Genomic DNA, 13,584 nt, shown 5'->3' with positions numbered 1-13,584 from the left:
GGAGAAAAGAGATGACAGCCAGGAATGACTCTAGCCCCCATCCCATCTCCTGCATTCTCAAGAGCTTCCCATATCCATTCAGAGAGAGAGGGAGGGAATATTTTTTATTCTTTATAATCTTTTTTCTTTCTTTCCTTTTTAAAATCTTCTCCCACTAAAACTTGTCAAGGCAGAGAGATTCATCCTTAGGGGCTGGCAAGGGGCCTTTTTATTTTCTCAAACAAATAAAGCCATTGAATCTGAGTTTTCCCTAAGGGAGGAAGGAAAAGCTTAGGGAGAGCAGGAAAAATTGAAGGATCCAAAGTCTCATAGCACAGCACTGGGGTTGGGTCGAGGATCCCTCTGATTCTGAAATATCATTGCTAGCCAGACATCATGCATCTTTGCAAAACTAAAGAATCTGACACCCTCCAGGATTTTCAGGCCTTCATCTGAATGCTTAGTAAATTTTTCTGCATACTTCTGGCACGCGGGGCTCTAGCTCTTGCAGATGCAACACGAATAGCATAAACATGTTAATACAGGGTTGTGAGGTTAAATAAGCCACAACAACCAAAACTTCTTTCTACTTCAGCCTGAGCAGGCAGTGGCACAGTGGATAAAGCATCAGAGTGGGACCTAGAGTACCCAGGTTCAAAACCCCAAGGTCACTGTCTTGAGCAAGGGCTCATCTGGCTTTAGTGTGGGCTCACCAGCATGAGCACGGGGTTGCTGGCTTGAGCGTGGAATCATAGATATGACCTTATCGTCGCTGACTTGAGCCCAAAGGTCGCTGGCTTGAGTCCAAGGTCGCTGGTTTGAGCAAGGGGTCACTCACTCTGCTGTAGCCCCACCCCCTGCCCCAGTCAAGGCACATATGAGAAAGCAATCAATGAACAACTAATATGTCACAAGGAAGAATTGATGCTTCTCATCTCTCTCCCTTCCTGTCTATCCCTATCTGTCTCTCTCTCTGTCTCGTCTCTGTCACAAAAACAAACAAACGAACAAACAAAAACTTCTTTCCACTTCATACTAAGTCTTGTTGCTCATGACCCACCAAAAAGCTTGATGAAATCTATCTGTTATGCTTCGGTTAATAGCCAGACTTGAGTAATCAGAGATTCTAAATTGGAAAACAAAAACCAAACCAAGGATGATCATGTAAATGAATAGCAGTCCTTGCTGGTGATTGACAGCACCCCCACCAGTGCAGCCACCACAGTGAGAAGAAGGAAGACTCCCACAGCAATGACTCCTTTAATGATATGAATGCTGGACACCAGACCCAGGCTCTTACCCCAAGCAGCCACTCCAGTGAGCAATAAGCCTACCAGCTTTAGCTTTCACCATCACTGAAGTTCACAGGAAGGAATGACAGGCCTTTGTGCCTGCAGCCCCAGGTTCATTTCCCCCACTCCTAAATGCTCGGATCACCTGAGATCCCCTTTCTATGCTTCTTTGCCCTGCTGAGCCTTCCAGCTGGGTTGACTCATGAGAAGCCCTTTCAGGAGATCAGAAGGTGAGAAGAGAGAGAAATCAGTATTTATTTTCCTGGCTCCCTCTTCCTTCTATGGTCTGCATACATCTGGCTTCTGAGAGGGTCCTCTCGCCCTTGCCTATGGCTCTAGCTGGCCATCAGTAACTTCTCCCTTGTTCTGCACAGGAAGGCCTAGCTGTGCTAACAGCTTCCTAATTTTGCTGGTCCCTGGTGCTCTGCCATCCTTACTCCAAACTATGTAATACCCCCTTTTTTTGCCATAAAAGTTGGAGTTGTAATGATCTCTTTATTAAGCTTTCTGTGGTGACCTTGCTGAGTGTGCATGTTTCCAGTGGGGCCTGACTGATATCCACACTGCCCAAAGTCTGAGTTTAGAGCATTATCTATTTTTTTCAGACCTATTATAGGTCAGGCACAACATTAAGTACTAGTGATATAATCATACATTTAACATTGAACTACTGGGGGGTCCTGCTTCTTGAGTTCACAGTCAAGTTGGGGAAGACAAGTAAAAACAGCATGACAACATAGTGAAAACTGCTATGATGGAAGAGGGGAGCACTGCAAATCATGGAATCAGACACTAAAACCAGTCTCAGGGGCTGAAGGGTAGGCTTCCTGGGGGCTCTGACACTGTGCTGCTTTATAGGACGAGTAGAAAGAGGTGGAAAGGGGGCAAAGGGCTTTTAGGGCAACAAGAAGAGATTATGAAGGCACAGAGGCACAACACCTAGATATGTTTGGCTAGAGAGAAGAAGCAGTCATGTTGACAGCAGAAAATGAACCTGGAGAGGGGGGCAGGGACCTGACCATGAAGGCCCCTGATACCCCAAGACCTGTGTAGATTCCACCCTGCAGGTTAGGAGAAACCAAAGCCTGGTTTTAACCATGAGAGTGAAACTGTCAAGTCTGCCTGTAAAAACTCTTGTCACAGGGTGGAGTAAGGAGTGGAAGAGGTCAAAATGGGGACAGGGAGAAAAGTAAGAGAGGCGATTGCAAAATAGTATAGACTATCTTTTCTGAAGGCTGGACTGGTAGTTGGCTAGTTAAAAAAATCCACTGAAATGAGTACTCATAAAAATTATAATGGTATTTTAAATATTAACTTTAACTCAAAGCATGTACATTTACCAATACTTTGCTATACTACCTTTCTTGAATAAATCACATTTATGACTTTAATTCCTTATTTTTCATATTGGAGAATTTGAAAGTATTTGTGAAGCAATCCAAGTAAAAGATGCTTATATATATTTATGAGTTTTTCCCCCATTTGTTTAGTTATCTTAGCTATACATATAGCGATCTTCAATGAATTTCTCTAATCAAGTCTTTGAAAAGAATTCAATTTAGCTTTCATAAAAACAATTATCTTTCTGTACTCATAGTTTCTTGGTTTATGGATTACTTAATTAAACAGTAAGTTCCAAGAACAACTGATACAAACAGGTTTGAGAGCAATCACAAATATCTGCTTAGTGAACACACGATTCCACTGATGGAGCTATGAGTTCTCTCTTAGCCTTGAGCATTTGTGGTTCTATGGCCATCAGTCAGCCATTTTTTAGTAGAAGAAATAGAGATATGGTTAAATAGGTCAGTTAAAAGGCAGTATGAAATAAAGCAATGAGGGTGGAGAGGAGGTGATGAGTATGTAATAGATAAAACACCAAGAAATGGTTTTTAGATGTGGTTGTGAGAAAGAGAAGTCTAAGATTATTTCCAGGTTCCTATTTGGACAGTTGGGTGGATGGTGGTCCAATTCACTGAAATCAGGAATGAAACAGAGGATCTTAAATCCCTTCAATGAGATAACCAATGCTCTGGGCAGGTAAAGTCAGGCACAGTGCACCTTAACTTTTCTCACCACCTAATCTGACACCCCCTCTTTCCCCCCCATGTCCCTGCAAACAATTGCCTTTATCACAGAATTCTTAACAAAGTATTGAGATTTCTTTTGTTTGGATAAGCTTAGATCATGTGACCACCCCAGGCTGGTCAGTGGGTCTGAAGGTATGCAGTATGTTGCTTAACATAGGCCAGATGTGTACTTGATTCTTAGAACTGGGGTGGATCCTTACCCAAATTACAATAACCGAGCTGGGGAGAGTGAATCAGAGAGATGAGAAAACAAGAAACACACACAAGGAAAACACACCTCAAATACATGTTTTCAAATGGACTTTACATCTTTCTCTCAGGTCAGAGGCTTCAGGAAGGAGGATTGGGGCAAAGCCAGAGGAGTGGGGCCAGTTAGGAAGCTGCTGCAGTATCCAGATGAGAGGTGGTCATGGCCTGGGTCATCTCCTGGGTGGAGATGGACTCAGGGATATTTGAATGGAGAGTCAGATGAACTTGGGGATTTGATTGGATGTAAGGGGGGAGGGAAAAGGAGTCAATATTGATTTCTTCTGGGGGGAGGCAACTAGGTGGATGGAGGTGCCATTTCCTGAGATGGGGAACAGTGGAGAAGGAGTAGGCCAAGGGGTTGGGAGGATGGGAGTTTCAGTTTGGGATATGATGAACTCAAGAATGCAAGCTTCTTGTGGACAAGAGTGTTCTCTGCCTTATTGGTTCACCTATGCCTGATACACAGAACAGTGTCTTACCCATTATAAGTAAATATTTGTCAATACAGAAAAGATAACTGGATCATTTTATGTTATCTTTGAATGCAGCTTGAAGCCCAGTAGGTAGACTGAGTTGAGGAGATAGATGTGAGTGGTCATTGGTCTCTAATAATAAATGAAGACACAGGAGTGAACGAGATTCCCAAGCAGAATGCGAAGCATGAGGTAGCTTTGTGTGCTGATGGGAGGAACATCAGCTCAGAAGGATAGTAACTGATGTGGTTCACCAGCTCCGCCTTCTTAACCATGCTCTTCTGTCCCTCTGTCAGCCCTGCTGCCTCTTCCCCCATGTCTTTTGGTTCTCCTTTAATGAGTCTTCTTCTTCCACTCCCTCTCCCCAGCTTAGGGTGCCTTCCCAGGCCCTCATTTATGTGTGCTTCTCAATCTAGAATCAAGTTTTTCTCTCCAGAATTCAATTGTAGATGCCCACTGGGCATTGTCAGCTGGACCTCCTAATGGCACCTCAAATACAGCACACCTTCAATGAGCTCATTACCTATTCCCCAAACCAATGTCTCCTCTTGATGTCTTCTTTTCTCCATCACTCACTTTGCATATAGGAGGTACTGCAGAGAGTTGTTGAATTGAATCTGGAATTAGAAGCTTGGTAATGATTGAATCTTACTTCTCATCCAAACTTCGTTTGGGCATCAGCCTGATATGTCAAGATTGTACACTCAATCCCTTGTCAGGGCACATGCAAGAATCAACTAATGAATGCATAAATAAGTTGAACAACAAATTGTTTCTCTCTCTCTGCCTTCTTTTCTCTCTAAAATCAATTAAGAAACAAAACATGAGTGTGCCATAAAGGTAGATTTCCTGGTTAGATCCTTGAGTGTGGAGTCCTAAAGCCAAGGCGTTATTTCTTGGTAGAATAGCAAATGGGCAAGTAACCTTAGGGTGCCTGCTGTTTTACCATCTCTTCCTGGCTCAGCGTTCTCTGGGATAGCACTTTAATTATTTTATTTTTATATAGGATGCATCAACAAGGGAATGATATGGAAACTTTCACTGAGTACAGATTCTTAACTGCCCCCCCCCCCCCCGCTGCTAATGGTTTAAGGAACTCATCAAAAGGGAGTTACAATTCTACTAGAAAAATCTAGAAACTTGACAGCCTGAGGAATTAGTCTTCATTCTGGAATTTCAAAACCAAACAAACAAAAGGCAGTCTCTGAAATGGTTTGATTCATTCTAGTTTAAGAAGGAAGAAAGTATGATCCAGAGAGATTTTTACTAAGAAATTAAAAAACTCACATACGTGGGTAAGGAATCAGAGGTTTTCTGGAAACAGTGTTTTTCCCGTGTTGCTTAGGGATGAGTGTTAATCCTGTAAACGTTTCTCTCTTTCTCTAGTCCAGAGGTTCTCAAACTTTTTGAAGTCGGGCACATTTAAAATCCTACAAATAATTGTAGGCACACTATATATAAATTTCTGAGCAATGTTATAATTAAGTCAAATATTAAAGAAAAATAAAGTCCAAGTATGCTTTTATGGTAATTAAACAAAATAAATACGATAAAATTAAATTTATTCTGACATTAAAAAACTTTTATGCTACATTTTTTATGCTTTTTAGAATTTGTAAAAAAGAGGGGTTAAAAAATTTAAAAAATGACTACACACACACACACACACACACACACACACATACATTCTTAGTAAGATTTAGTAAATCCAGCAGGTCCCAGCACGAATGTGTTTTTTTCATTCTTGTGTTTATCGCTGATGTGTCCTAGCGATTTCTTCAATGTTTGGGCATATATTTGAAAGGCAAACTCTCATTTCCTCATCAATACATTGAGGGATTCCTCTCTTTTTACTCTTAATTGTGTTGAATGCAGAAAACCCCACCATACATAGCATCTTAACTTTATACCAAACAAAGGATAGAAGAAACTTGCCTCCAGTCTTTCCAGGGAACATGGGAGGTGGTGTAAACAATCCAGCACCACAGCTTAACAGCCTTTTGCAACCTAATCAGGCAAGTGAGGTGGGGGGTTGGGCAGACTCTCAGTTTACAGCCAATTCTCCACACCTCTGTCCCCCCAAAATCTAAACTCCAAAAACCCTGTTGTTTTGGTCCCCAACAGGCACATATTTCTCTGGAATACCATAGGGCCACCTGGAAATCTTCTAGGGTGCACACTTTGAGAACCACTCCTCTAGTCTGTTGTCTTCAACACTGGTTCAGCCCACTTTTTTCTAGGTTCTTTCCTGGCAGCTTTGCCAGAGGGCTTAGAAAATTAAAACTGATGTTGACACCAGCCAAACAGAGAGACATGAACAACATGGGCCTCCTTCCTGTTCTTCACACATCCCACTCTTTCTCAACTCTGGACCTTTGCCCCCTTCTGTTCTTTCTCTTGAAATGCCCTCCTCCATCTTTCTAAATGCTTGCTCCTTCTTACCCTTCAGATATCAGCACAAATGTCATCTCCTCAGATTTCTCTCCTGCAGCCCTCATTAATCTGTAACAAACCATCTCGTAATTTTTCCTTCATAGGATTTATCATACTCTCATAGTCCTTTGTTTGCTTATTCATTCACTGTTTTTTCCCCACTAGACAGTAGCTTAGTGAAGGTGGGCCCTGTCTATCTTGCTGACTGTATCCCAAGAGACTATGTCAGTGCCTGTAGTAGGAGTAAATAACTATTTAATGAGTAATGACAAGTAACATCTCCCTAGCAGTTTGAATAATTTAGAGATGGTTCTACTGGTATCATTAGTCATGTTTTTGTATCACTCAAGAGGCATTTGTACTATTTACTATGGAGCTTCCAGTAACTGCTTTCACCAATCCAATTTATATTCCTCCCACCCTTCTCCCTCCCTTGCACAGATTTACTGACTCTCCAGTGTGTGTTTTAAAAAATATGTTTTATTATTCCTAGCAGGAGAGGCCTTCATATGCTGGTGGGTACACTGGGCTCAGGGTTTGTGTGGTCCGTGAGGAGGTGATGATGACTGCGAAGCTAGGAGGAGAGGGGTGTATGTGAGGCCAGCTCCAGAGGCTTCTCAGACATACTTCTGGGCACGGCTAAAGGACTCATGACAAGCTACGGCCATGCCGCCAATTAGATTAAGAAATTCTTGGAAATCTAGCTGCCCATCACAGTTGAGGTCCAATTTCTTCATCATGCGGTCAAGGACACCAGGGTCCTTCTGGTTCTGCAAAGGTAATAATAAAAATATATTGTATTTTCCCAAATGCTTTCAAATAGGTTGCCATATCTTATAAGAGTGTGAAGATAGGGGCTCTAGTATTTCCACTACCCAGACACAGAAACAAGTGTGCCTAAAAAAGACCCGAGACTCAAACTCAAGTTTTCTAGCTTCTAGGGTTCTTTATGTGACAATCGGGGGTTATTCAATTTTATAAAAATGGTGGGAAACTTTTTTCAAGTGTTGCAAGCAACTACAATATATAGACTACATAAAGGTAGTGATCTGAAGTGAAAACAAGATGCAGGCCCTATCAGGCTCATCCTCCACTCATCCAAGCCCCCAACATGAACACACACTTATAGCCACTGGTTGTACATGGCTACTTAAATTAATTAACTTAGGAAGTCAGTAGGTGCATGTGACCAGCAGCTACCATATCGGATAGTGCGGGTAGAGAACATTTTTTTTTTTATCATTGAAGAAAGTTCTATTGGACAGGACTGCCCTAAAGGCTTTGGGGTAAAGGAGTAAAATTGGAAAACTCTTCTATTAGGCCATTTACCATTCTGCATGCTCTTTTACCTAAGTGGCAGGGAAATTTTTCCTATGTCAGCTAACTTGATAACTTTGATTTTTAATACACATCTTATCAAAAAAAGGAGAAAAGATCCTTTATTGGTCATTCAGAGCTCACTCTGAGGCCTAGGAGCTCAGCCTAGGCTGCTACATGGACCCCAGCTTGGAGTGAATGAAGAGGAGGTTAAGAGTGTGGGGTCGGGGATTAGCTGCTGGCCCTTCATTGCTAGACAGTCTGCCAATCTTGTTTCGAGTTCTGGCTAGTTTGGGGTTTGGGAGATGGGGGAAGGTGAGGGATTGGACCAGTACCTTTGTGAAGGCAGCCAGTTCTGTATTCATGAAGGTTAGGAACTCAGTCTTGGAAAGTGTGTAGCTGTTACTGTCCTTCCCAGCATACTTCTGGAACACAGCAATCAGAGACTCGATGCAGCGCTCGGTCTCTGTAGGGCTGGATACTTTTGCCTTTAAAGAAAAAATTCAGGGCTCACACAAGGGAAGCATATCAAAGAATGGATGCTAGAGAACACTCCAGAGAAACTCATCTCTTCATTTTGGGTCAAAGCAGTTTCCTAAAAGACTGGGTCATTTTTTAAGGGGCTAAGTGAGACAAGACAAGCACAGAAAGTCACATTCTGTGAGCTTCCCTCCCACACCTTGTCACGTTTATTCCAGGTGAAATATAATAAGTTTAGAGCATGTGGATAAGTTTGAAAGCAGTAGCCTGCCAAGATGACAGTGAGGGGGGACAGGGTGTACTGATATTTTTAGAATGTGTATATATATATATATATGTATGTATGTATATATATATATATACACATTATATATACACACACACACATATATATATACACATAAATGTATAACTATACAGCCACAAATCCATGTGCATTCCAAGCACTGTCTACAAATTTAAAAATTGCCTGTTTTCTAAGAGTATGTAGAGACTACTGTGATGAATAAAATGGTAATTCTTTTTAAAGCAACAATGAATTTCTGGGACTAATGCACTTTTTTGATGAAAACTAAAAACATAGCTATTATTGTTATTGGGTAGGAGAGCTGAGAATTTTTTAGATGTTCAAAAGTGGGTTTCATATTGAAAGTTAGCAACCATGTTTACTACATTTGAGGAAATAAAGGCATGAGAAAGGAATGGACATGCAGAGCCACCCCTAGAATCTTGGCCTCCAGGTCCCTCAGCCTTTGCTCTTTCTACTTCCAGATGCCACGAATTCCCATAGGAATGGTTGGTGAAACTTCTCTGGTCACTTCAAACCAGGAAGGCTAGGCTCTCAAGTTGCTGCTTACCCAGCTCCCACGGCTTCTACAGAGCTGAACCACAGCTGTGGTTGCACCAGGAGGAGCTGGAGATTCAAATTCTGTGCTGGGCTCTTTACTTTCCCTTCAACAGAAGCCTTCAAGTAAATTCTGTCTTGCTGAAGGTGACCATCCTTCTAGTAGGAACGTTGAGCCCTAGAAGTGAGGAACTGCTGGACTCCCCCCTGGTGGATAAGAGCAGCAACTGCAGACTTTCAGGAAAACTTGCCGGGCCACACCCTTCCTCTGAGGCTTTATCTAGGGGCATTAACTGATCTAAGCTTGGATGGTGACTTTGCAATTTAGTACTTAGGGCACTGGTTCTCAAACTTTTTGAAGTCAGGGTGCATTTAAAATCCTACAAATAACTGTAGGTGCACTATATACAAATTTCTGAGAAATATGTTCTAATAATTAAGTCAAATATTAAAGAAAAAAATATAAAGTCCAAGCGTGATTTTATAGTAATTAAACAAAATAAACACGACAAAATTAAATTTATTTTGACATTAAAAAACATTTTTATGTTACATTTTGTGAGTTATGCTTTTTAGAATTCATAAAAAAGGGGTTAAAAATAAAAAAAGACAAAAAAGTTATTTTTTATATATATATAGATACATTCTTAGTAAGATTTAGTAAATTCAGCAGGTCCTGGCGTGAATGTGTTTTTTCATTCTTGTGTTTATGAGAAACATGAGCCTGATGTATTCTAGCGATTTTTTCAATGTTTGGGCATATATTTGAAAGGCAAACTCTCATTTCCTTGTCAATACATTAAAGAAGTCCTCTCTTTTTACTCTTGTGTTGAGTGCAGAAACCCCAACCATACATATCATCTTAACTTTACACCAAACAAAGGATAGAAGAAACTTGCCTTTTGCAACCTAATCAGGCAAGTGGTGTGGGGGGTTGGGCAGACTGTTAGCTTACAGCCAATTCCCCACATCTCTGTCCCCCCAAAATCTAAACTCCAAAAACCTGTTGGTTTTTTGGTCCCCAACAGGCACATATTTCTCTGGAATACCATAGGGCGCACCTGGAAATCTTCTAGGGCACACCAATGTGCCCTGGCGCACAGTTTGAGAACCACTGACTTAGAGGTTAATTGCTCTTGAGATGTACTTTGTGGATTCCAGAGCTGGAGGCTTTCAGGACCCACAATAATTAACTAAAGACTGATCTGAGCTCTTGAGGCTGCATGGCTGAGGTTCTCCCCCTCCCCCACTCCCTCCCCTCCCCCACCCTTTTCCTTCCCCTCCCCTCCCCCCCCTCCCCTCCCTTCCCCTCCCTACCCTTTTCTTCCTTCCTTCTTGTAGGCTTTTCACTTCTCACTCTCTCAATCTCTCTAGGTGCTTTACTAGCCTAGCCAGGCGGGTTCTACAGAACTCTTCCAGAGGTGGATTCTTTCCCACCAGACACATTGTTGAAACTTTTTCTTAAAGGGAGAAAGTGGTGGGTTTAGGGTTTGGAGGAGGGACAAAATAGCATAGCTTAGAAACAGATGTGCTTGCTCAACAGGTTTTATCACTGTCTTACAAATGTGTCAGATGACAGGAACAAGATTGGCTAGGAGGGCATACCAGATAGGGTAGAAGTTTCCAGACTAAGGAGCAAGGGCTTTGTGACCTTTTTATAGACTTACAGGAGCTTCCTCTGCCCCCTTCCTTTGTGAACTCAGATTGCTCTGCTTTTCCCGTTTCTAAGTGGCCTTCTACTTTACTTTTTTCTCCTTAACATCATCCTTGACTATAGTAATTTAGACTATTTTTGTTCTCTTGAAAACTTGCTATCAGCCACATGGAAAAAACTAAAACCTCTGCATTTTCCCCCAGAGCTAATTTTCCAGAGCAACACAATTATCAAATTACCAAAATAGAATTGCAGAATTTGTAGAGCTAGAGCGGTCCTTGGAGCCGTTCCCAAGGTGGGAGGCCAGACTGGAAAGCTTTGCTCATGGAGGGGCGTTGGCTGAAGTGAGGAGAATCAGATTTCCTGCCTGGAGGCTAGCACGCTACACACCTCACTGTGTCCTCAGAGTTGTAGTTGGTGGGAACCATGAAACAGTATGATAAATGTCTACTATGAAAGAATTTTAAAAACACACACTAAACACTCAACAATTGAGGAAATGGGTAAAAAAAGGAATGTGAAAAAGAAATAATGCTCGAAAAAGACTCAAGTACAGGCTGTCACTGGGTTACAAAAGAGATAGGTTCTATAGGTTTGTTCTTATGTTGAATTTGTATATAAATTGGAACAAGCACATACATTTACCTATTAATACAACTTAGATATTTGTCGTGTGTGTGTGTGTGTGTGTGTGTGTGTGTGTGGCACAGACAGAGAGACAGGCAGATAGGGGCAGAGAGACAGGAAGGGAGAGAGTTGAGAAGCATCAATTCTTAGTAGCGGCACCTTAGTTGTTCATTGACTGCTTTCTCATATGTGCCTTGGCTGGGGGGCTATAGAAGAGTGAGTGACCCCTTGCTCAAGCCAGTGACCTTGGGCTCAAGCCAGTGACCATGAGGTCATGTCTGTGACTGCATGCTCAAGCCAGCGACCTTAGGCTCAAGCTGGTGAGCCTGCACTCAAGCCGGCCGGATGATTCTGCACTCAAGCCTGCGACCTCTGGGTTTTGAACCTGGGTCTTTTGTGTTCCTGTCTGATGATCTATCCACTGTGCCACCTCCTGGTCAGGCAGAAGTTTGTCTTAACATAGCATTCATTTTTACCTGTCTGTGCATATAAATACTTAAACATTTTCAAGCCTATAGAACCTATCTTGTTTGTAAACCAGGGACTGCCTGTATCACAGGTTCTCACTCTTAATCAACATCACCCTTTTCCTCCCCAGGATCACGGGAGGCATCCACTTTCCTCACCCAGTGCAGTCATGCCAGGTTTCACCTGTTGATACCAGCTCTGCCTTTCCAAGTTTCTATGTGACATGGCCTCTCCTTTTTTGCATGGAAAGGAGAAGAGGAAAAGAGTAGGTGGGGACACAGATTGACGCACTAGAGCAAGGGTTGTTAGCAAATGTGTTTTGTAAAGGGCCTGATGGTAAATATTTTAGGCCAGTGTAGTCCATAATCACTTCTCACTCTGCTTTTGTAGCAGACCAACAGCCACAGACAAATCATAAATGAACAGGCGTGGCGTGAGCCAGTAAAACTTTGGAAGTGGGTACAGAAACCCCATTTGGTCCCCGGATGGAAGTTTGCTGACTCCCTTAACCAAAGAGGGGGTAGATTTTGGAGGTGGCTTCAATAAAAAAGATAAAGAATTCAAGGTGGGTATGGCAGGAGCTAAAAGGAGACACTGGTGGAGCAGAAAATGCCTGAAGAGATGGTGGAGTTAGAGGAAAAGAAAAGAAGGAGTGGCTTGGCGGGCCGGGCTCCTCCGACATTCTTGGCTCAGGTTCAGCTCCTGTGGCCCGCTTTGCTTCCGTCTCTGAGTCTTGGCCGGTTGCCGGTAGCTTCCTTAAACTCTGATTTTCCCAGGGCTCACACGACAGTTCTAAAAATGTGCCCTTTCTGGTCCACAGGAAGAGCTGGTGCCGCTCGCACAACTCCACCCGCGTCTGTAACTGGACCCGAGCGGCGGGCCCCCCGGCCCAGGCAGGACCCGCCCGTCTCCGCCGAGAGCGCTCCCCGGCGGCCAGCCCCGCGGCTCGCCGTGCATCCGCGTCCCAGCGCGATCCCTCCTCTTCGCCCGGAAAACCGAGACCCTCCCATGGCCAGCCCTGGGCTGTTACTCCAGCTGGAACGTTAGGGCTTTTCCCTCCCGTCCTCTCTTCTCTCCATGCGCTTCCACAAATTGATTTTTCCTGCTCTGTTTCCTGCCACGTCCACATAAGAATCAAAAGTCAAGCCTGGTGGAAAGTATGCTATGCCTTTTTCTTTTACTTTCAGAGGAAGACAATTAAAAAGGTGGCTTACCATGTCGGAGTGGAGCGAGATGCGAACGCTGCGAGCGGGGAGCGGCGCGGCGAGCTCTGGGCGGCGGCCCCTGCCTGTCCCCGCCCCGCCGCTTCCAGGCCCCGCCCGCGCGCCGCCACCGCCTGACTCACTCCTCCAGCCCCTTCCTCCCCTCTCCCCGCCGTGCAGATCTGGACTTGTCTGCCAAACGCACAGCTTCACTGAAAACTCACGTGAAACCTCTCTGAACTTTAAACAATCTCTCTCTCCTTGTCTTGTGAACCTTGATGATTTTTGAGTTTTTTGAATTAAAAGTTTTACCTAACGGTCTTCGGGAAGTCGGGCCATATCCGCGGTGGGGTCTTTTCCTTGTACGAGCTCATTCTGTTCATGAGGCGTGGATATGCGGAAAGCTATCATTTAAAAACGTGCAAGATGGGGTGTGGGCCACAATTCTGGGGTAGAAGTTCCCTCGAAGCCAGGGG

The 13,584-nt window shown here is 43.4% G+C and overlaps 1 protein-coding gene and 1 pseudogene across 1 annotated transcript; both read right to left on the bottom strand.

Moving 5' to 3' along the window:
* Positions 1-306: 306 nt before the first annotated feature.
* On the bottom strand, positions 307-1,143 carry LOC136323393 (tetraspanin-31-like; annotated as a pseudogene).
* A 5,833-nt stretch (positions 1,144-6,976) lies between these two features.
* On the bottom strand, positions 6,977-13,224 carry S100A11 (S100 calcium binding protein A11). The gene is made up of 3 exons (XM_066255225.1): positions 13,121-13,224; positions 8,169-8,321; positions 6,977-7,286 (listed from the first exon to the last, which is right to left on the bottom strand). The coding sequence occupies exons 1-3, from the start codon at positions 13,121-13,123 to the stop codon at positions 7,134-7,136; spliced, it is 309 nt and encodes a 102-aa protein (XP_066111322.1). The 5' UTR covers positions 13,124-13,224; the 3' UTR covers positions 6,977-7,133.
* Positions 13,225-13,584: the final 360 nt, after the last annotated feature.

The sequence above is a fragment of the Saccopteryx bilineata genome, chromosome 2 (genome assembly GCF_036850765.1).
Source record: "Saccopteryx bilineata isolate mSacBil1 chromosome 2, mSacBil1_pri_phased_curated, whole genome shotgun sequence".
NCBI classification, from domain to species: domain Eukaryota; kingdom Metazoa; phylum Chordata; class Mammalia; order Chiroptera; family Emballonuridae; genus Saccopteryx; species Saccopteryx bilineata.
The sequence above is the reverse complement of the archived record's forward strand: the minus strand, read 5'-3'. Positions and strand labels throughout refer to the sequence as shown.